Source organism: Hippocampus bargibanti, linkage group LG04 (assembly GCF_051943395.1).
Source record: "Hippocampus bargibanti isolate YZ-2025 linkage group LG04, ASM5194339v1, whole genome shotgun sequence".
Taxonomy (NCBI): domain Eukaryota; kingdom Metazoa; phylum Chordata; class Actinopteri; order Syngnathiformes; family Syngnathidae; genus Hippocampus; species Hippocampus bargibanti.
Window position 1 is genome coordinate 17,763,263 of NC_142737.1, and position 24,140 is coordinate 17,787,402.

Below are 24,140 nucleotides of genomic sequence, written 5' to 3' on the forward strand. Positions count from 1 at the left end.
CAGGTGAGGCACTGCCTCACCTGCCTCCCCTGACTGCACGTCACTGGACTAAAGTTACATTACAACGCTATTCAGCATATGTGCGACTCAATAAAAGTAGAGGTTTAGGGGAAATGAAAGCCAAAATATGACATTTCTCGCTAAAGGTTACAACTTTTTTTGCATGTGGCATGAAACCAAGTGTAACAGACTATTGTTCGTCTTCATTTTTAGGCGATATACACAAGCTGATTTTATCTAATTTTGTTTGTAGAGTTAATAATATAAATGTACTGGAATGCCCCTGAAGCTGGTAAAGGATGCAGAAGTCTTTGGTATAACTGGTCAGTCTTTTTCATAAACAAAAGGTAACAATTACCATACACATCCAGGAGTTGCTGCTGGCCGCAACTCATGCCCTTGCGCTCCAAACTGCTCGAGCACCATCCTGGAGCGAACTTCCATTTTATCTCGCTCGTCTCATCTCAACATATATATATATATATATATATATATATATATATGCATTGTTTTGGACCCACTCATCAAAAACATCAGATGATCATGCAATCTGACAATGCACATTCCCCAAATTTAATTTTGAAAATAACAAAACGGAAGCCAGTTTGTGATGATTTGTTGAGAAAGAGTAGTTGTCTAAAGAGAGACCAAGGTTGTTGATGTGCGCCGTGCGGAGAGGGTCTTTCAGGGCTGGCGGTAGGTACAAATTGTAGAATACACTCTTGCTGCCAACGATTCATTTGCATCATTGCATCATGAGCGACTCATCGCGAACATTAACATGTATAATGATGGGGGCCAGCGTAAGGACCAATCGCCAACGTGCACAGTAGAACTGACGATGTCTAAGCTAACGCGGCTAACAGTTGTTTGGTTCATTCGAACGACGGGACAATTCAAGACTATTGTTCTGCCTGTCCCGTGGTTGGATTCGCGTTTGGTAAACTGCGTCCCTTGTGTAAACTACACCAAGCGTCGTCGGATGTAGTTGGCCAAGGTCGGCTCCGAATTACACTGTTGTGTTTCTGGTGGCCCAAACATAAACAAATCGAGGCATGCGCGCTCCTTATTGCCTGCATGCAATATTTTTCTTTCTCTGCCCAGAATGTCGCATCACTTTGCCGTTTGCTCGTCACCTGCCACTTAGAAGTAGCAGGTGAATGGAAGAGAAACAGGTTAATAGTTCATTTATACTCAAATGGTAAGAGTTTTCAGGGGTAATAAAATAATGTGCAAACTTGAATTTCAATTTTATAAAGGCATTACACGGTTATCAGTGTCCTAGTGTACTGCATTTAAAGGACAACCGATGTCTTCGGACAAGTTGTGTCCATAATTTGTAAAATGTATTCAAATGACTTCTACTGAGCGTATTTTACAAAGATTCCACCGCATATAGCTATATTTTACGTTTTAAGACTCGTGCTGAATATTCCGGAAGTCCTGTTTTTGAGTTGGTGACGAGTCCGTACGTTACGTCACTGAAGGAACGCCTCTTACCGAAAAAAAGGACACATTGTAGCAGTCCTTCCATCACGTCAATGCATTTTGCTCTACTCTGGTCTGAAAACGTTGTGTAGGACCACAAAGAGGCAGAAGAGGGCGACAAAGCTCCATGTAATGAATTAATCAGCCTGTGGAAACGGGCTGATTAATTCCTTACACGGCTTTGTCGCCATGTTCTGCCTTTTTTGGGTGCGACATTTCCCACCCCTGATGCCTCAAAATGACACGGAATAAATTCTTTAATCGATTGCAACCATGTACGCTTTCTTCTTCAGAACCATTTGAATCATATTCATAACTGGATGAATAACAAGAAAGCATATTCTCAGAATCTGAAGCCATTGTTTTGATTCTGAGCAAGGCAAGACGTCTTGCTGTGACACCACGAACATGGGGGTGGGACCTTCCGAAACTGGCCACTTCCGGTTTCAAATTGAAGTACTTTTTAGACATTTTAAGTCATTTTTATTGGTGTTTTGCATTTGACTAAAAATATCATACTGCGTGTTTTGGGTATTTTAGATGCTATAAAACGTTTTTCTGATGTCAGTTAGGAAACAAAAAAGTGACGTTGGTTGTCCTTTAATCGGTGCAATCGGAGTATTCATTGTGGAGTACGTAAAATGTTTATTGTTGTAGTTGTTGTTTGCAATATTATTATTGCAGAGTTTGGAAATTTGTCAATTGAGTTTTTTTCTTTGTCCAGCAATCTTGAGATTTTTCAGTTCATATAGTTTGATTTATATCCAATCACATCTGCTTTTGTTGGGCAGGGAGAGTATTATTGAGGAGCGTTTCATCATATGCTTTGCGATCTCCAGAGATGTCTTCAGAAAAGTTAGTGGAATCCACCAAGCCAATTATTACTGAAAGAAAGCTGTATTTGAACAAATGTCAGTACTATCTAGTAAGAATGCAATTAAAATTACATGTCTAAATGCACCTGGATTTTACTTTTTTCAACAAACAAGATGCTGAAAATAACTACAATTAGTTACTTACATTATCTCATTATCTCTTTATGATACTTGTCTTTGGAATCCAAGGCTCCATTCTGTGTAGGGGTAGGTCGTTGAAAGTCACACAAGTCATGTAAAATGAGACATCCTGTGATGGCTTCACCCAAGTGCCATTCAGTTGCACTCTAGATGCAGAAGGGTGAACATTTCCGGCAAAGACGGCTTAAATCTTAAGTCTTAAATTTCTACATATCTCTTTTTAAAAATATGTCTTACCAGAAAGGTCAGAAAATCACGGGACTTCATGTAACAGTTGGCAACGCAGAGTAAGTCTTGTTTTTGCCATCATCATCACAGCAAAAATGTTACTTGCCGACAACAAAACTGGCTGATATAAGTGTGACAAGTAGATCTTTTTTCCTTTAATCCTACCTCTATTTTAATTGTAAATTGTGCTCGCACCGCAGTAGTTGTATAAAGTTAGGTTGTATATAACCATCTTCAAAGCCTCGCTGGATTCCTGGATAAGCACCATTATTTCAATTAACTTTTGGTAACAACGGAGGGAGAAAGTAAATCATAGATTTGTCCACGATAAGGTCTCGCACACAGACTATAAATCATCTGTTGTTCTACTGTCAATGTATATTTATCAGAAAATAATATGTGATGAAGGGACCTGTGTTCTCATAAACACCCAGCGACAGATGCTCCCCAGCTTACAAACATTCGAGTTACGACAAACGGTACATACGAACATTTTTACGGGTACTGTATGTCAAAAAATGTTTGGACAGAGATGCTGTAAGTTAGATTTTGTGTTGCGCCCCTTTTCCCATCCGAGCTCGCTTGCGATTGGCATAATTATTACGATTGCATTCATATACAGTACAGTGGGCATGTACATAACACAACAGGGAAACTGCAACGCTTACATCTTACTGTATTATGTATACAATTTAAAAAAGTCATCAATCTTCTTCTGCTTCCCATTTTTACCTTTTAACACAAACACTTCAATCTCGTCTGCTACACACGAGCTAGCGTCTGAAAATGAAAACGGCTCTGCTACACGGGTGCTGGGCACGTAACAAACTCACGCGACCAAGTCGACCAATGGCGCGACCGATGTATCGATATAAACAGCAAAATGGCCGGCGGGGGATGAAAAGGAGCACCGTAATAACCGGGTATCGTACTAAACCAGGGGTGGGCAAACTTTTTGACTCGCGGGCCGCATTGGGTTCTAAAATTTGACAGAGGGGCCGGGCCAGGAGCATTTGGAGGGAGTGTTTGGGCCGGAAATACTCCGAACAAGTTATGTCCATAATTTATAAAATCACTTCAAATGACTTCGACTGAGCATATTTGACAAAGATTCCACAGCATATAGCTATAGTTTACTTTTTAAGACTTGCGCTGAATATATGAAGTCTTGTTTTCGAGTTGATGACGATCCCCATGTGACGTCACGTTTGGACCGCCCCTGACCGAGAAAGCGACATACAATGCATTTTGGGTACTTTGTTTGGTCTGAAAACTTCGTGTTAATCCGTGTTGATCCGTGTTGATGGCGAAATTAGAAGGAAAACACATAAATAACGCCATGGTGAATCGTTGTGTGTTGCACCAAGACAACTACAGTAAAGTCTCGTTATATCGATATCGGATATATCAATAGTCCCGGTTATATCGATACTATTTCTATGCACGCACGGAGAAAATTACATGCCAACAGGGTCGGATATATCGATAGTCCCGGTTATATCGATATTTTTTCGGACTCCCTTGAATATCGATATAACGAGACTTTACTGTATTTGATATTCGCTGACACAAATTCCCAGCTGACAAATCAGCCCATTTCCAACGGCGCTTGGGCGCCATCTTCTGCTTTTTCTGGGTGCTACATTGCTGTCATTGACGGCTCGAATTGATATGGGAGGACTCCTAGAATCAATTGCAAACATTTATGCTTTCCTCTTCAGAAGAACAAGAACAAGAAAACATCTTCTCCGAATCTGAAGCCATTGTTTTGATTCTCGAGCAAGGCAAGACGTCTTGGCGTGACGTCACGAACAGAGGGGTGGAACCTTCTGAAACTGACCATTTCCGGATTCATTTTGAAGTCATTTTTATTGGTGTTTTTCATTTAACTAAAAATATCAGCCTGCCTGTTTTGGGTATTATAGATGCTATAAAACGTTTTTCTGATGTCAGTGGGAAACAAAAACAAAAAATGGTGCCGGTTGTCCTTTAAATGTAGTATGTACAAACCTCATAGCACAGTAAGAACACTACAACCCAATTTATTAACTGTCTTTCAAATGTGAAAAATATCCCTGATCAGTTAATAAATTTGTCTCAAGGAATATGCAAGATATGGCATTTACAGACTATTTCAATTTTATTACTTGGAGGAGGAAATGGAAATAGATTAAAATAACATGCACTGTGATTTATCAAGATTGCGTCTGTTATTAATGAGTTTCAATCGAAGGTGCAAAGTTAAGAAATCAACATTTATTGAAAAATGGAATCACTTTCAACATTCAAAACATATTACACAACGAAAGATTCAAGCTCAATAATACCGACTTGTGTTAAAATCATAGATGGTTTGTCCTGACCGCGCGCTCAACAAACTCCTCACTGACGCTCTCGCCTTCACGCGCAAACCATACACGTGTACCGTCGCCGAGCACACAAACATAGACTACCTGCAGTTGAAATTTGCATACTCGGCTCGGCAGCCAATCAGAAGCCTGCTTCTTTCTTCCGGACTTTCGCAAGCGTTACAAAGTCGTGCAATTGCATGTCATTTTCCAAAATAGATGCACAGAACCTCAAACTAGAAGAAAGATTCAAAAGAAGCTAACAACATATGTGACGCTACAAAACGTAAATTTACATTAAACCGTGACTGTAAAGTGTACGTGAGACTTATGAAAGGGGCTTAGTGGCTCGTAGGAATCAATGCAAACGTTGCATTGTGCACCACCGTGAGAATCGACTACTGTAGCAAAATTTACAGCCATGCGCATTTGCCGTAAATTAAGCAAGGTAGCATTTGTAGTTGGTGCATTCTTGATTAAAAAAAAAACTTTATATTTTGTGACAATGTTTCTTAATGGAATTGGTCTCATTTTGCTTCAAGTTGGGAAAAATGGGGCAGGCAACTTTTCAGTTATCTGCCCTGTTGTTCGCTAGCTTTTTGTCATGAGTTTTAGACACTGTTTGTACTATAATTTGGGCAAGTTCGGCGGGCCGGATTGAAAAGCCTAACGGGCCGTATGTGGCCCGCGGGCCGTAGTTTGCCCATGTCTGTACTAAACGGTACTAATTATACATAAAAAGACTAGAAATGTGCAAGGGAAATGAAAATAGTATCGTAATAAGCGGTACTATCGATATAACAGATATCGATATAATGAGACTTTACTGTATATGTGTGTGAATGAGAGGGATCCAAGTGCAAGAGTGATGCTACAGGGAGAAAAGATAAAGCAGGTGGGGGATTTTAAGTACTTGGGGTCAACTGTCCAGAGCAATAGAGAGTGTGGAAAAGAGGTGAAGAAGCGTGTCCAGGCAGGCTGGAGCGGCTGGAGAAAAATGTCAGGTGTGATGTGTCATAGAAGGGTTTCAGCTAGGATGGAAGGAAAACTGTGTAAAACAGTGGTGAGACCAGCCATGATGTTTGGACTGGAGACAGTGCCACTGAAGAAAAGACAGGAAGCAGAGCTGGAGGTAGCAGACCTGAAGATGTTGAGGTTTTCTATGGGAGTAACCAGGTTGGATAGGATCAGGAATGAGTACATTAGAGGGACAACTCATATTAGAGGCTTTGCAGAGAAAGTCAGAGAGGCCAGACTGAGATGGTTTGGACATGTCCAGAGGAGAGAGAGTGACTATATCAGAATCAGAATCATCTTTATTGCCAAGTATGTAGAACACACAAGGAATTTGTTTCCGGTAGAACACGCTGCACTAGTATCGTCGTCAAAAAAAAACAAAAAAAACTGCTAAGTGGCACTATACAGTTCCATTTTGGCTACTGTTGAAAGAGTTCAAAGTGTTCAAAGAGTTAATGGCTTGGGGGAAGAAGCTGTTTAAATGTCTGCTGGATTTGGTGCGCATGGATCGGTAGCGCCTGCCTGAGGGGAGTAGCTGGAAAAGGTGGTGGGCAGGGTGCGGAGGGTCCAGTAGGATTTTCCGCGCCCTAGTTTGGATTCTTGCAGTGTGCAAGTCCTCGAGAGTGGGTAGGGCGGTGCCAATGATTTTTTCCGCCGTCCTAACTGTCCGTTGAAGTCGGATTTTGTCCATTTTTGTGGCGGCCCCGAACCAAACGGTGATGGAAGAACACAGGATGGATTCGATGACAGCCGTGTAGAAATGTTGCAGCACCTCCTGTGGCAGGCCATGCTTCTTTAGCAGCCTCAGGAGAGAAGGATGCTGAGCCTTGAACTGCCAGGCAGGAGACCGAGAGGAAGACCGAAGAGGAGGTTTATGGATGTGGTCAAAGAGGACATGAAGGTAGCTGGTGTGAGAGAAGAGGATGCACAAAACCGGGATAGATGGAGGACATTGATTCGCTGTGGCGACCCCTGAGGGGAAAAGCCGAAAGGAAAAGAAGAAGATTATTATTATTATTATTATTATTATTATTACTTTCCCGTTCAGTGTTTGATTTAAAGGACAACCGACGTCTCCGGACAAGTTGTGTCCATAATTTGTAAAATAGCTTCAAATGACTTCTACTGGGCGTATTTTAATAAGATTCCACCGCATATGGCTATATTTTACGTTTTAAGACTCACGCTGAACATTCAGGAAGTCTTGTTTTTTAGTTGGTGACGAGTCCTGACGAGATGTCAGAAAAGGACCGCCTCCTGACCGTAAAAAAGACGCATTGTAGCGTCTTTCCATCACGTCAATGTATTTTGCTGTACTGTTTTTTTTTCAAACAGTGTGTTACATCCAAAAGCCGCCAGCAAATGGAGTCCAAAGTCCATGGAAGGAATTTATCAGTCTGTGGAAACAGGCTGATTCATTCCTCACAGCTCGGTGGCCATTTTCTTGCCTCTTTTTGGGTGAGACATTCGCCCCCGCCCGTTTGCCTCAAAATGACACGGAATAAATTATTTAATCGATTGTAAACATGTATGCTTTGCTATTCAGAACTATTTGAATCATATTCGTAACTGAATGTGTAACAAGAAAGCATATTATCCGAATCTGAAGCCATTGGTTTGATTCTCCAGCAATGCAAGACGTCTTGGCGTGACGTCACGAACTGGGGGCGGGACTTTCTGAAAATGCCCAATTCGCAGCTCACTTTTTTGCAGATTTTGGACACTTTAAGTCATTTTTATTGGTGTTTTGCATTTGAATAAAAATATCATACTGCATGTTTTGGGTATTTTAGATGCTATAAAACGTTTTTCTGATGTCAGTTAAAAAACAAAAAAGTGACGTCGGTTGCCCTTTAAACATACATTCCAGACAAAATATAGCGCTGAAGCAACTTACGATCAAATTCAGCTTACGAACGACCGCTCAGAACGTATCTCGTTCGTAAGGTGGGGAGCGTCAGTACTGTTTCATGTTATGGATCCAAAAAAAAATAATCAAGTGATTATTTTGTGACATTTCAATTCATTGTTATTTTTGTGTCTTTGCGATATCGGCGTTATTTCAGAGTTCCTTCCATGTCAATTTTGTAGATGATGAAGTAATCAAAACTGTGGTCGAACAGCATAAAAGTGGTGTTATGTAATTATGTCTTGCTCACTTGTGTGTGTTATGGAGCAACAATCGCAATATACTCTGAGGAACTCTCAAGAGCAAGCACGCTTGAAAGATTGCTGTTTGATAAGGTCCATGTATGTAGCCATAAAGCAAATCAGTTTGTTGACAATTTTTACAATGACCAATTGTGAAACACTACATTATATCCTATATGAGAGATGAAATAGCCCAAATTTCCTAAAAGAATTAGAAATATTTTCAGAATGTTGTTAATATTTCCATATGTTTATTATTATGGTTGAAGTAATACTCATATAGAAATGAACTGAATCATAAGGAGAGCTGTCTAATATTGTGATTACGTCACAAAGTTAGATGCCAAGGTCAGTTGTACAATAGTCCATGTGGTAAAAGCTGCTTGTTTCTTCTACCAGGTTGACGGTGGGTCGCAGGGTTTGTGGAGCAGACCCGTCCTTGTCTCCTTATCTCCCCTTCCCCCTCCCTGTGTGTTCCCCCTTGTGTGTCAGTGACCCCGCAATCCCACCCGATCCCATCTGATCCCCTGCGCCGTGTCATCACCACGACCTGAATCCACCCTCTCAACCCATGCTCTGGACAACGCCAGCTCACTGCCAGCCCAATGACTGCCTGGATTGTCCTGCCGGTCAGCCTGTCTGCCTTTTCCATCACAGGAATATGGATAGTGTGAGTGGTGCACGCATGCCTTCAAACCTTATCACGTGTCTTGTGACAATACTTGTTGTGACTGCAACCCGAAGTGTCCGATACCATTGCCTCGGCAGTACCATCCAAATCAGTCCGTTGTGTGCTACAGTATGTTGCTCCCATTGTATACTGAAGTGCCGCTATAATTGATTACCAAAATGACTTCCATATTTTCATGACTGTAAGATGCAAAGTCTTACATTTTCTACAAAATGGACGGGACACCTAATAATGCGGGTTGCCCTGTGTATGCACTAAATTCAAAAATCTGTAAATACACACAAGGTAGTGCCCACAGGTGGCTAGTTTCCCTGAGCGACTGAACCTCTGATGTTGGAAATTGTATTGTTCACTCTGCAGCTATGCCATGGCCGTCATGAATCACCACGTTTGTCCTGTGGAGAACTGGTGAGTGCGTAAACATTATTTTCTGAAACAACTACCGTATTTTCTTGTGTATAAGGCGCATCCAAAAGCCTTCATTTTCTTCAAAAGATGACCCTGCGCCTAATAATCCGGTGTGTCCTGTATGTGAAATAATATTGAGCCACAACAGGTTTCACAACCATTGTCAGAAGCCACCAACTCCATTTTACCATGTTGAACATGCCTGCCAACTACGCCGGTTCTGCTGTAATGATTATGGTTTTCATTATCCCAGTTTGGGTTACGGTTTATTAAGAAAATTACGGTTTCCAATAAAAAGTAAAAAATTGTCAAAACAGTAAATACAGTGGGACCTCGGTTTACGAACTCCTTGGCTTACGAACTTTTCGGTTTACGAATGTTACATTTATGAAAATTTTACCTTGGCATACAAACTATTTTTCGGGATACACACGGAGCTGCCACAATAAGTGATGTGTCGTTCATGAACGAGCCCGTTCGCCAAACAAGGAAATAGAAGCGGACTGTTTTTGTCCTCTATTTCCCACGCCCAGTCGTTGGTTAAAGCCCACGTGGCTTTAACCGACGACTGGTCAAGAACACAGCTGTGGGGGATGGGGTTACAGACAGAGAGAGAGTGAGGCCGTTCTTCAAAAAACAAAATGGCGTCTTCGGTTAAAGCCACGTGATAGGGCCAGAACCCAGCAGTGTGGGAGGGGGGGGGGGGGTTAAACATTAAAGAGACAGGCCGACAGAGAGAGAGTGTGAGAAAACACACACACGAAAGGGAGAGGACAGAGCTTGAAACAAAAGAAACCAAAAGTGGAAAAAAAAGTAAAATGGTGAGAAAATGGATAGAAATCAGTGAAACTGGACCCATTTCAACTTTGATATTTCAAAAGCAGAGTGTAGACTGGAAGGTTAAATATCCCATCAATCAGGCTCCACAAATAACCCGCGCAAGTCATCTGTACACTTGATGCAAAAAGCTATCAACCCAGCTAAACAGATCACAATTGATGAACTAGATACAATTATCACAGAGAAAGCACCTACAAAGGATCGTTTCTCAAGATGGTGAAAGAAGCCTATGTTCCTCATCAAGTGTTTAATGCTGAGGAAACCGGACACTCCATTCCATCAAGTCATTAACGACCATCACAAAGGTAAATAAAATGACTTTATTGTACAGAACAGTTTATTTCTTTAATCATAATACTATAGCACATTTATTATTCATAAAATAAGGTATATTTGTGTAGTTTTAAGGCTTAGAAAATTAGAAAGTGGAAAATTATGTTTTATCGGGACTTGGGAACGGATTATCCTAATTTTAATGGTTTCCTATGGGAAATTAATTTTTGGGATACACACATTCTGTCTGGGAACCAATTAAGTTTGTAAGCCAAGGTCCCACTGTACCCAAAGTTCATTCAAAACACAAGATCGCTAAGGATCATATCTAAATTTAGAACAGGCGATCGGCACAGTCCCAGCTGTTAGCTTCCTTTAGATGACGGCTACGGGTTATTCCTGGAATCTAGAGTCAAGAGTCAGCATCGGTTTTGTCATTGTCATGTAATGGCATCTGCCAGAGAAAAAGCAACAAAAAGTGTGAAATCTAAAAGAAAACTACAGTCATTTTGTGAGGAATACAACCAAATATTTCCAGAAGTTATACTTTGGTCAAGAAAAGGTGAATGTGGATAATGTTAATGTGGATAGTTCTATTAAGTGCAAATTGGGCATTTTCAGAATGTCCCGCCCCCAGTTCGGGATGTCACGCCAAGACGTCTTGCATTGCTAGTGAATCAAAACAATAGCTTCAGATTCGGAGAATATGCTTTCTTGTTACACATCCAGTTATGAATATGATTCAAATAGTTCTAAAGAGGAAAGCATACATGTTTGCAATTTATTAAAGAATGTATTTGTGCCATTTTGAGGCAACATTGGGGGGAAATCTCTCCCCAAAAAAAGAGGCACAAAATGGCGACCTCCTGTGGCCACCTCCGTTTCCACAGGCTGATAAATTCATTCGGACCACTACAATGCGTCTTTTTTACGGTCAGGGGCGGTCCTTTAGTGACGTCACGTACGGACTCGTCACCAACTCAAACACAAGACTTCCTGAATATTCAGCGCGAGTCTTAAAACGTAAAATATAGCTATATGCGGTGGAATCTTTGTAAAATACGCTTAGTAGAAGTCATTTGAAGCAATTTTACAAATTATGGACACAACTTGTCCAGAGACGTCGGTTGTCCTTTAAGTAGCTGTAAAAATTATTTGGCTTCAGGGGGGTGAAACCCGCCTGGACCAACAGGGGCCGGGGGGCCCCTGAACCCCGACGTATTACGAGGCTTTTCTTTTTCAGAAGTTGGCAGGTATGGTAGAAGAAGTAGTGTGTGGTCCATGCTGGGATATACTGTATAAAACATAACCCAGGAGCTGGAGCACCTTATAATGTGGTGTGCCTTATCTATGGAAAACGTTTTAAAACATGTCATTCATTCAAGGTGCGCCTGAAAGAGGAACCAGTTTGAAAATACACCATTGTTTGTGGATGCGCCTTATTGTCTGGAAAATAGAGTAATCGGATCATGCAGTATGAGCTGTCCCAATCTGGTTCCGTGATGACTGCAGGTCCTACAATGTAACATGCACAGAGGAGTTGCTGCGACCAGGCTTCCCCAAGACCTGTTGCACCATCGAGGACATCCCCCTCATCAGGTCTCCTCTTCCACCTCATGCACATTTGTCAATATCTTCCCAGTGCATGAGTCACCTGAAGACCTCGATAAGCACACGATGTGATGATTCTGTGATATTACTGATTTACTCTTTGCATCACCTCTGACTCATTAGTCAGCGCAAACAGGTGAAAAGTAAAAGATTGTGATTTCATCAAGTAATCGGAAGCCCCATTCATACTGCCTACTTTCCAATCTTTTCACACAAATGTCTGCGTGGAAAGGCACAACCGGATAAATCCTGATCAATTTTGTTCTTCACTGATTTTTTCAAACCTGTTTGTAATTTTGACCGTGACCTTAACTCATTTGCTGCCATTCCCGAATTGATTCGGGAATTGAAAAGTGTGACGTTGAGCGCCATTCCCAAATTTGTTCGGGTTTTGGTTTTTCTAGCGGGGGGGTGTCGATAGAGCTCTGGTCAGACCTCTGACAGTTTTTCCCTTCCACGAAGAGACAGCATTTGCCCATGTTAGCGCTTTTTTCCATCATCAGCTGTTGTTAAAGTGCTATATCAATCAATATGTATTGTATTTTATTGTATTTTGTTCACCCGCCCCCATTTCAAGCTCAGATAACTCCAGCCCCAATATAACGCAGCAATTAACTACTTTTTTCCCTGATCTTTATGTAGTCCAAAAACTCAATATTCTGTGGATCCTGCAATTTGAGTGAAAATGACAAAAGACCTGGCACGAGAGTGAACACATTTTAGCACATCAACAGTGAATGAGTTAATAGTCAGTTAGCACTTGTGAAGTGTTCACATCCCATTTTTGTCCTCGTTTTTTTGCAGTAAATGTGGTTCTTATCCTCCTGAAAGCTGCCTGTTTAGCCTCATCGGCAACGTTGGAGCCTTCATGGGTAAGACCTTCACTGAAATGAAGCGAGCAAAAAAAAAATGTGATGAGGCAATCTATGCACTCACTGCCTTGAAGCATGTTTGCTTGTGTCGTGTTGGCATGCAATTCATCTGACCGAATACATTTTAGGCAGAACAAACAATTCAAATAAGTTGGCAATACACACATATCTTCTTCTTTTCCTTTCGGCTTTTCCCCACAGCGAATCAATGTCCTCCATCTATCCCGGTTTTGTGCATCCTCTTCTCTCACACCAGCTACCTTCATGTCCTCTTTGACCACATCCATAAACCTCCTCTTCGGTCTTCCTCTCGGTCTCCTGCCTGGCAGTTCAAGACTCAGCATCCTTCTCCCGATATAGTCGCTCTCTCTCCTCTGGACATGTCCAAACCATCTCAGTCTGGCCTCTCTGACTTTGTCTCCAAAGCCTCTAATATGAGTTGTCCCTCTAATGTACTCATTCCTGATCCTATCCAACCTGGTCACTCCCAAAGAAAACCTCAACATCTTCAGCTCTGCTACCTCCAGCTCTGCTTCCTGTCTTTTCTTCAGTGGCACTGTCTCCAGTCCAAACATCATGGCTGGTCTGACCACGGTTTTATACACTTTTCCTTTCATCCTAGCTGAAACCCTTCTATCACACATCACACCTGACATTTTTCCCCAGCCGCTCCAGCCTGCCTGGACACGCTTCTTCACCTCTTTTCCACACTCTCCATTGCTCTGAACAGTTGACCCCAAGTACTTAAAATCCTCCACCTTCTTTATCTCTTCCCCCTGTAGCATCACGCTTGCACTTGGATCCCTCTCATTCACACACATATATTCCGTCTTGCTGCGACTGATCTTCATTCCTCTCCTTTCCAGGGCATATCTCCACAGCTCTAGTTTCTCCGCCACCTGTTCCCTGTTCTCGCTACAGATCACAATGTCATCTGCAAACATCATGGTCCAAGGAGATTCTTGTCTAACATCGTCTGTCAGCCTGTCCATCACCATAGCAAACAAGAAGGAGCTCAGAGCTGACCCTTGGTGGAGTCCCACCTCCACCTTGATTTCCTCAGTCACACCGACAGCACACCTCACAACTGTCTTACAGTCGTGATACATGTCTTGCACCGCTCTGACATACTTTTCCGTCACTCCAGACTTCCTCATGCAATGCCACAGCTCTTCTCTGGGCACCCTGTCATACGCTTTCTCCAGATCTACAAAGACACAATGCAATTCCTTCTGACCTTCTTTGTACTTCTCTATCAGCATTCTTAAAGCAAACACTGCATCTGTCGTACTCTTTTTTTTTGGCATGGAGATATACTGCTGCTCACAAATGTTCACTTCTGCTCTTAGTCTTGCTTCAACTACTCTTTCCCAGAGTTTCATTGTATGGCTCATCAACTTTATTCCCCTTTAATTAGTACAACTCTGCACATCTCCTTTGTTCTTAAAAATGGGCACGAGTACGCTTTGTCTCCATTCTTCAGGCATCTGTTCACCATCTAAGATCTTGTTGAATAACCCAGTCAGGAACACCACCGCCACCTCTCCAAGACATTTCCATACCTCGATTGGTAAATCATCAGGCCCGAGTGCCTTTCCCCCGTTCATCCTCTTCAGCCTCCTCACTTCATCCTTGCTAATGCTTGCTACGTCTTGGTCCACAACAGTCACGTCTTTGTTCCTTCTCATTTTCCTCATTCATCAATTCTTCAAAGTACTCTTTCCATCTTGCCATCACACTACCGGCACCTGTCAATACATTGCCATCTCTATCCTTAATTACCCGAACCTGCTGCAGGTCCATACCATCTTTGTCTCTCTGTCTCGCCAGCCTGTAAAGATCAGTCTCACCTTCCTTGCTGTGCAGCCGAGCATACAAGTCATCATAGGCCTCTTGTTTGGCCTTTGCCACCTTTACTTTAACCGTGCACTGCATCTCCTTGTACTGCTGTCTACTCTCGTCCGTCCTCTCAGTGTCCCACTTCCTCTTTGCTAACCTCTTTCTCTGTATACACTCCTGCACCTCCCCATTCCACCACCAAGTCTCCTTATCTACCTTTCTTCCACTCGATACACCAAGTACTTTCCGACCTGTGTCTCTGATTATGTTCGCTGTAGTTTGCCAGTCATCTGGAAAGACCTCTTGCCCACCCAGTGCTTGTCTTACCTTCTTCCTAAATGTCATGCAACACTCTTCCTTTTTCAACTTCCACCATTTTGTCCTCACTTCAGCCTTTGGTTTCTTCATCTTCCTCACTGCCAGCGTCATCCTACACACCACCAACCTATGCTGCCTGGCTACACTCTCACCAACCACTAGTTTGCAGTCACTGACTTCCTTTAGATGGCGCCGTTGACACAAAATGTAGTCTACCTGTGTACTTCTGCCTCCACTCTTATAGGTCACCCTATGTTCCTGTCTCTTCTGGAAGAAAGTATTCACAATAGCCATTTGCATTCTCTTAGCGAAGTCAACCACCATCTGTCCTTCAGCGTTCCTCATCTGGAGTCCAAACCTGCCCATCACCTCCTCATCATCTTTTTTTCCTGCACCAACATGTCCATTGAAGTCTCCACCAATTACAACCCTCTCACTTCTCGGGATGTTCTGTATGACTTCATCAAAGTACAACCAAAATGTATCCTTCTCCGCCAGCTCACATCCTACTTGTGGGGCATACCCAGAAACAACATTGAACATCACACCTTCAATTTCTAGCTTCAGACTCATCATTCTATCTGATATTCTTTTTACTTCTAAGACATTCCTAACAAACTCCTCTTTTAAGATAACCCCAACTACATTTCTCTTTCTGTCTTCACCATGATAGAACAACTTAAACCCTGACCCTAAGCTTCTAGCCTTGCTCCCTTTCCACCTGGTCTCCTGGACACACAGTATGTCTACCTTCCTTCTCTGCATCATGTCAACCAGCTCTCTACCTTTACCTGTCATTGTTCCTACATTCAAAGTTCCTACTCTTAGTTCTATACTCTTGGTGTTCCATTTCTCTCTTTTCCTCCGGGCACACCTCCCTCCTCTCCTTCTTCGACCAACAGTAGTCCATTTTCCACTGGCACCCTGAAGGTCAACAGTACCAATGGCGGCCGTTGTTAACCCGGGCCTCGACCGATCCGGTATGGGATTCATAGGTTTGATTCGCATATTTGTTTTGGCAAAGTTTTTTTACGTCGGATGCCCTTCCTGACACAACCCTCTGTATTTATCCGGGCTTGGTACCGGCACAATAAGACACTGGCTTGGGCCCCCTTGTGGCTACATTTGTGCCCCCTTGTGGCTACATTTGTGCCCCCTTGTGGCTACATTTCACACACACACACACACACACACACACACACACACACACACACACACACACACACACACACACACACACGTGTATATATATATATATATATATATATATATATATATATATATATATATATATATATATATATATGCTGTTGTCAACACATTTTGGCCAATTATCACATGACAATGATGTCAGATTCTGCAGAGTAGTCATCCAGTACACAGACCAGTCACAATAGAATGAGATCCACTCGAAATATTGCATATTTACAAATATGGTTAAGACGCCGTTTTCACTGACACGATCCAAAAAGTTATAGTAACAATATTTTTAATTGATCACACCCACAGGTCATTGAATATATTTGACTTTCCATTGAGGTCACGAAAACACGACTAAATACGTGTCAACTTATGTTTTCCCCATATATATATATTTAAATCATTTCAAATAATGTGCGGTGTACTATAACTTTTATACAGGGAAAAAAATGAACCGATCTTCTAAAGACCATTTTGGCTCAAATCCAGTTGATCTCAACTGCTGGTAACCAATGATAATGCTGCCGCTGATCGCTACTATTGTCACGGCAATCCAGCAAAAGTAATCCTCAATCGTATATATTTTTTTTTATCGCTACGCACGGTATGATTGATAAAAGCATAACGTGCACATGCGCAATAAGCTGTCTGTATTTCCGCTTGTTAGTTTTTTTTATGATTTTAAATAATGTACGCCATACTCACTACCACTTTTATACGTGAATTGTAATCATTTATATGATCAGCTATTAGCCTAGGATAACAGGTATGCTACTACCATATTTTTGAACTTATTACAGACAGTGACTTTCCTGAGTTTAGTCGTATATCTAGTTTAGTCCATGTATTTAAGATCCATGTTTTTAAGTGGTTTTGTAAGGGCTATATGGCCACAATCTAATCCTTATGAATCAAATGAAAAATGGAAAAAAGAATTATCTTTGCCATCATGAAGGTGGAGTTCCAGTGAGTCATTGTTGGCGACTTTGTCTCATTTCAATTCAGGGCAAAATAACCACATTTTAATATTTGAAAGAGGCACAACATTGGTCTCAACCGGGTTCGGTGCTTTTTCACGTTCTTCTCAAAAATAGTGACACATGAAATGATAATGGATAGATGATGACGTACCCTTGGTAGTGTCATCATTTTTCACGTGGATGCAAACGTGTTATTTTTATTTATTTCTGTCATCCGTGCGTGGCGTCCATGTTAGCACGTAGAGCCGTAAAGCTTGGAATAGCCTGCGTTCTCAAAATCAATAATGAATGCGCTTGTCCTCCTTAACCTCACCCCGACGTTGCTCCTTCAAGCAACCTCCATTATTCCCCTTCCTCCTGTCACACTGGATCAGCATTTAGTTCAGCCATTTTTTGCCCTCCGCTGCTCTTCATTCTTGGGAAATGGAGAAAGCCTTTTTTGCCCAAAATATATGAAACCACAATCTCACAATCGAATAAATTATTACATTTTTATTTTTAATACAAAAATGAGCCACGCATGCCTCGCCTGCTCCATTTGTCTGTTCTTCCTCCTCTGTCACTCATGAGTAGTTGTACAGGTGACGCAAGGTCTCAGCATACAGTCACTGCGACTTGGAAGTACTAACCTGGGCTGAAAGTTTCACATTTTTTAATTCACTGCTTTTGGTGCATCATAAGATTTCCACCCGGTATCCTTTTTTTTCTTTTTATTTTTTTTTAATGGAAACTAATATGATGGAGAATATGCTCATGCAGTCTTTCTTTTCGTGAAAATCATAATTGTCCAATGATGTTTTTTTTGCCTACACTTTACATTTTAACTCATTGCTGTCGTTTCCGAATTTATTCAGGAATTGAAAATATGACGGAGGGCGCCATTCCCGATTTTGTTCGGGTTTAGTTTTTTTCTTGCGGGGGTGCCAATAAAGCACTGGTCAGACCTCTGGTAATGTTTTTCCCTTCCACGAGGGGGCAGCATTTCTCTTTTTTCCATGTTAGCGCTTTGTTACAGCTTCGGATGTTGTCCTAGCACTATATAAAACAATATGTACGTATTGCATTGTATTTTGCACACTCGCCCTCATTTCAAGCTCAAATAACTCCAGACCCATATAATTTAGGAATTAACTCTTTTTTTTTCTAATGTAATAAGAGAATATAAGGTCTGGCAGTGAGTGAGTTAAACTCATCTTCATACCATACCTGCCAACTTCTGAAACAAGAAAAGCCTATAGTAATATGCCGGGGTGATTTTCCTTCAGCAAAAAAACTATGCCATGGGTCACTTGATTGAATTTCACTAGGCAAGAAAAAATGTGCAAAGGACCCTCGTCTCCCTCTACTACACAGGTGTCAAAGTCAAGGCCCAGGGGCCAAATCTGGCCCGCCATATTTTATTCGGCCAGCAAACACGCTTGCTACAGTCTGATCCAAAATTTTAAATTATCGTATGAAAACCATAATAACAGTATTTTTTTTTTACTTCAAATTTGAAAATTAGTTATTCATTCATTTGTTGTGTAATATGTGGAAGAGATAAAACATTCTAATGGCTTCCCTAAATTCATAACAGCCCCCAAGAGGAAACTGTGACTACAATGTGGCCCGCGGCACAAAATGTGTTTGAAACCCTGGCTCTACTAGAATGGAACATGTTTGATGTCAAACCTGCAAGCAGTCAGCCAATTGCCACATTGTATGAATGATTTGAGTATCTTTTTTTTTCCTTTTGCCAAGGCAACCAAAAGGCATCTGGGAGCAGATGCCCACCCACTCTTGTACTTGATACGACTGTACCCAAGCTTGAAGGGGGTTGTCAATGCGCTTTCATGTCACTTTGCATTTGTTGTCTACAGTGGTGATGGTGTGCCTTCTGCGCTACGCCCAGGTGACAGAACACAGCCACGGAGGTTGGTTCAACACCTGCGCTCTGGTGTCGGGCTGTACCAACGCGGCGGGTCTTGTCATGGTGGGCAACTTCCAGGTAAACTCACTCGCTCCTCACCCTGACCCACCTCCTGGATGGAGATCATAATACACGCAGGCCTGTGTCTCTGGTAGGTTGACCACGCCAAGTCTCTTCACTATGTGGGCGCCGGCTTGGCCTTTCCGGCGGGGCTGATCTTCGTCTGCTTGCAGTGCGTGCTCACCTATCGGGTGGCCGTCACTGCCCTTGACTACTGGATGGCTCACCTCCGCGTGGCTCTGGCACTCACTGCCATGGTCTCACTGGTACTCAGTATCCTTTTCTTGAGGCTCAGTTCTATTGAATCTTCTCACGTTGAAGATGAGGAGTCCAAGCAACGGGCGCAAGCATCAATAATTGTATGAATTATTATCTATATCAGTGGTGAGACGTGCATGTCAACCCTAGGCCTTCAGTAGTGCTACGTCTGAATCGATCCACAGCCGCGAGTGTAGTGTGATTTATTACACGTCCACTAGAGGATGTCGTTGGCCATGAAATAACTTGATGAAACTTAAGAAATATTGTCATTAAACTGTTTGAATTTTTACATGTGGATTCAGGATAACCTCATAAAATTGCAATATTATTTCCTATTTTTGCAAGCTTCTGAACTGTCCAACCTTTCTAAATGATGTTCATGTATTCTTAAAAAGGCCATCTTGAAAATGGCTCTCACGGTATATCTGCAACCAAATCCATTTCTTCTCCTTCAGCCTATTAAATCAACGCAACAATATATTTGCCTATGCAGCTCGCTACAGATACATTCTGCTAGCTCTGGCCAGTATGCTCTTATCACTTGCGGCTAGTGATACTATGATTGGCTAGTGACTAGTCAATCATGTGACTAGCCAATAATAATTTGCGAAAACTGACGTTGCCAGCGCCTTCAAGCAGGCCTTGAGTTGCCAACTCAAACTCTGATTGGTTAAACCGATTTTTATGCTCCAGGGCCTGCAGAACTGATTGTGAAGGCGTCCAGGTAGATTTCTCACCCTGGTAACAAATGGCTGAAATGTGATTGGTTAAATGCTTAAATATCAAACACATCTGAAACAGCACAATAAGGGAAAAGCAATGAAAGGAAGCTGAAAGACAATTTGGAATTATTTAATAAGAATTCATCGACAAAATATTAACATCAGTCTGTGATTTAGATACTTTTAGGCCAGCAGAGAAGGCCTTGCAGGCCCTGACGGCCCACCACTGATCTATATTTACTGGTAACATCCAACTTCCGATCGGCATGACTTACGACCACCCGTACTTATGACCACGACTGCCAGACAGACCTTTTTTTATTTTAATTCTATATATATATATATATATATATATATATATATATATATATATATATATATATATATATATATATATATATATATATATATGGTTGCATGGTTGCTCCTTAACCTTTTCCTCCCAGGCGGCATTTTCTTTGTGCGCGAGAGCTTCGCGCTCCAGCACGCCGCAGCCATCTGCGAGTGGGTCTTCACCGTTGACATCCTGGTCTTCTATGGCACCTTCACCTACGAGTTCGGCACGGTCACCGGCGAGACCATGATAACCGGCCTGCAGCAGTGTCTCCGCCATGGCTCAGGGGTGATCTTAGGCCCCGGGGCCCGGGACTCCACATTGAGTGGGACCACCAAGAGTCTCAAGTCCCCCGGAGGGAGCAGTACGTCCACGCACCTCAACTGTACCCCCGAGAGTATAGCCATGTTGTAGCTCTGCGCGGAGGAGCTCCGCTGATGCCTTCCACATGGAACGATGACCGAGGTAGCATGCCAAGAAAGAGACTCCTTCTGTTTTATCGCACATTCAACCAACACCCCTCTATAATGCTACCATCTCTCTTTTTTGTCCCCTCCCAATAAGGTGAAGCTGCAGTCTGCTGAACTTGTGCAGTGTTACAGGAATTTAAGGAAGTGATACGCAAAGTGAATCACTATACCCCGTGACCGACAAGTGCCCCAACTGACAAGTTTTGTGAGTTGAAATATGTCCACGGAAGTGACAAAGGAGAGGCACACAATCACACTGCGCTTTCAGCCATTTATTGAACATCGCAAACTATCTGACTAACTTAGCATGATGTCACTCACACTTCTTACTCTGTCTCATTCTAACATCCAGTAATGACACTATTACAATATTTTAAAGTGAGTTACCCAGTGGGTACTCAGTGCACCCCATACCCGTGGTCCCCAACCACCGGGCTGCGGACCGATACCGTGCCACCGGCCACCTTAAACCAGGTTGCGGCGGGCCGCGCAGATGTATGAACTGTTCAGTACTTGCTCTTTATTTATTATCTGTGGTTGAACTATATTTTATTTTGAAAGGTAAACAAATTCTCTCAGTTACTTCCTTCTATGAGGGACCTTTGTCACATGTCGAGATGCTAATTGTCATCAAACGCTAACATTAAACACCTGATTGTTAAATGGGTACAAACAATGAAGAGCAAACCAAATGCTTGTTCTGCACGATAACATTTCTTGATTTTGAATTTTGGTGCTTTTTCATCCACTTAACTCATTCACTGCCATTCACAAATCTATTTGGGAATTGAAAATATGACGTAGACATAACCCGAATTTCTTCGGGTTTTGTTTTTTCTTGCTTCACTGCCGATAAAGCGCTGACCATGGCCTCTGAAAATGTTTTTCCCTTCCACAAGAGGGCAGCATTTCCCTTTTTCCATGTTAGTGCTTTGTTCCAGCTTCAGCTGTTGTTAAAGCCTTATATAAATCAATGTGTGTATTGCATTGTATTTTGGACAGCCACCCTCATTTCAAGCGCATATTATTCCAGACCCATATAATTTAGGAATTAACTTTTTTTCTGATGAAAGAAGAGAGTCTTCTTACGGTGCATTGAATGTTTATGTAGTCCTAAAACTCAATATTCTGTGCGTCCTGAAATTTGAGTGGAAATGACATCAACCCTGGCACTGGAGTGCACACATTTTTGCACATCGTCTGGCAGTGAATGAGTTAATGTTATGTGGTGCCTTTAAGCAGGACACTGATAATACATTTACATTAAAAATATGGCTTAATGTTTAGTGTTATATGTACAATATACCCCCCCCCCCTCTTTTATATTGTATTTTATTTTTTTCTCATATCATTCATGCATCTTTTATTTGTTCTGCCGTGTCTCTTGTGTGTTTGGGTTACCATAGTGACCATTTAAAACATTAATTTTATTCATGTGATTGCATTGGTGCTCCGAGTAAATGTGCCGTACATAAAAATCCAAAATGGATTCATATTTGTTGCCACCACACGGTTGCCCTTCCGCAATAATTCTGAATGCGTAAAAACCGGTCCGCAGCCCACAAAAATGTTGGGGACTGATAGGGAATGTGCACCAGGAAAAGACAGAAAATGGATTTGAGAATATTTTGTTTGAAAAATTGAATTGAACATTTATTTGTTGATCACTTTAGTGCATAACCTTTTCTATGGTGTTTTACTAAATTTGACTTGCGGAGTAAGGCTGTCTGTCAGGCTGTATCAAGGTTGTTTAATCACTGAACGTCTTCCGGATGGTTGCTGATAGATATTTTCACTTAGTTTAGATTTGTCTTCATCAAATGCCGATTAGCTGGATCGTGCATGACTTGAAGCAGCTTTTTTCAAAGCTGGTGAAAAGTTCAATCATGGACCATGAACCATTTGAGATGGATTTGGACAAGATTCTGCGGGTGTTTGTGACGTTTACCTCAAAGGTGTTTTTGATCTATAGTTAGACAACTGCGATGCCTTGATCGAGGGATGTTTTGTTTGTTTGTTTGCTTTTTGTTTTTACGACTACAGTATTTTGTTGGCTGCCGTGGCTTTGCTTCAAAGTGTCCCCACTTCATGGATTTCTGCACAAATGAGAGAATCGAATCGACGTTTCTATGGTGCAAACGATTCTGAATGTTGATGACAGTTAACAGCCTTGTTTTACTCTCAAGCTTTAATTATGGCACATCACAAATTAATGAACTACATCCTAGTTTCTCATCCGAACACTCCAAATTTGAAGCATTTTTTTTAACGTTGACCATTTTGAGAGCAGATGTATGTATCCATGATGCCCCATTAGCTGCATGATTGTTTCATTCTAAATTTAGGACACTCACACTCGTCCGGATGAATGCTGATTGATCCCTATTGTGGTTTTAGAATTGGACCAATCCCTGAATTAATATAAAATGAGCGTGAATTCACATGAGTGGACAGAAGAGAGCCAGCGATGGTGAGGACTGCACCCGAGTGCAGATCTCGGCAGGTCCTTGTTGACACTTATTAGTCAATTGTGAACGTGTGATTGACAGATTCGCAGTACTCTGATCAAAGCTGTCCACTTCATTCTTGTTTCGTGAATTCTGGGATCAAGGCAAAGGCGTGTGTTCCAGTTGCACCTCTACAATCCTGGTTGTTTTATGCTGATTTTTGAATAAATTGATTTCGCCTTACCCCTCGTGAAGGGAACACATTTCCTTTGTTTGGGTCTTTGCGTTTGGCCTTCGCCATGTTCACTAGTTTGAAACAACATTCGCAAGAGGTGACTTTTACAGGCAGTTTATATGATCCGTCAAATTTCATGTCAGCATCGATACAATATGTCATGTGCCCGTATTCAACACTGGATTTTACCTTTTTTGGGAGGTAGATGGTAGAAAATGTCTTTTGGGGGGGTGTCGTGACTCAAGCTGCTTCGAGATTGGCTGATCACGGCATACCGTTCTATTTAAATACAGGCTCCAGCTCAAAGTGAGGATAAGCCGCACACAAAATAGTTGCCTGCCGGGAATTCCGATCACGGACACAAAATGACGTGATTCATCACATCATTTTGACGCCTATGTCAAATGAAATCGCCATGCACA

At 41.9% G+C, this 24,140-nt stretch overlaps 1 protein-coding gene across 1 annotated transcript; it reads left to right on the top strand.

Moving 5' to 3' along the window:
- Positions 1–621: 621 nt before the first annotated feature.
- LOC148899324 (transmembrane protein 150A-like) lies at positions 622–24,115 on the top strand. Its single transcript, XM_088994498.1, has 9 exons — positions 622–696; positions 8,648–8,918; positions 9,300–9,347; positions 11,973–12,059; positions 12,876–12,943; positions 19,140–19,267; positions 19,345–19,522; positions 20,679–21,031; positions 21,131–24,115. The coding sequence occupies exons 2-8, from the start codon at positions 8,854–8,856 to the stop codon at positions 20,978–20,980; spliced, it is 876 nt and encodes a 291-aa protein (XP_088850624.1). The 5' UTR covers positions 622–696; positions 8,648–8,853; the 3' UTR covers positions 20,981–21,031; positions 21,131–24,115.
- The last annotated feature ends 25 nt before the right edge of the window (positions 24,116–24,140 follow it).

Excerpts from the sequence above, each read along its gene's own strand:
- LOC148899324 (XM_088994498.1), top strand. The coding sequence starts at position 8,854 with ATGACTGCCTGGATTGTCCTGCCGGTCAGCCTGTCTGCCTTTTCCATC. Across the intron at positions 12,944-19,139 it reads CAACGTTGGAGCCTTCATGG|TGGTGATGGTGTGCCTTCTG; the intron begins GTAAGACCTTCA and ends TGTTGTCTACAG. Across the intron at positions 19,523-20,678 it reads CATGGTCTCACTGGTACTCA|GCGGCATTTTCTTTGTGCGC; the intron begins GTATCCTTTTCT and ends TTTTCCTCCCAG.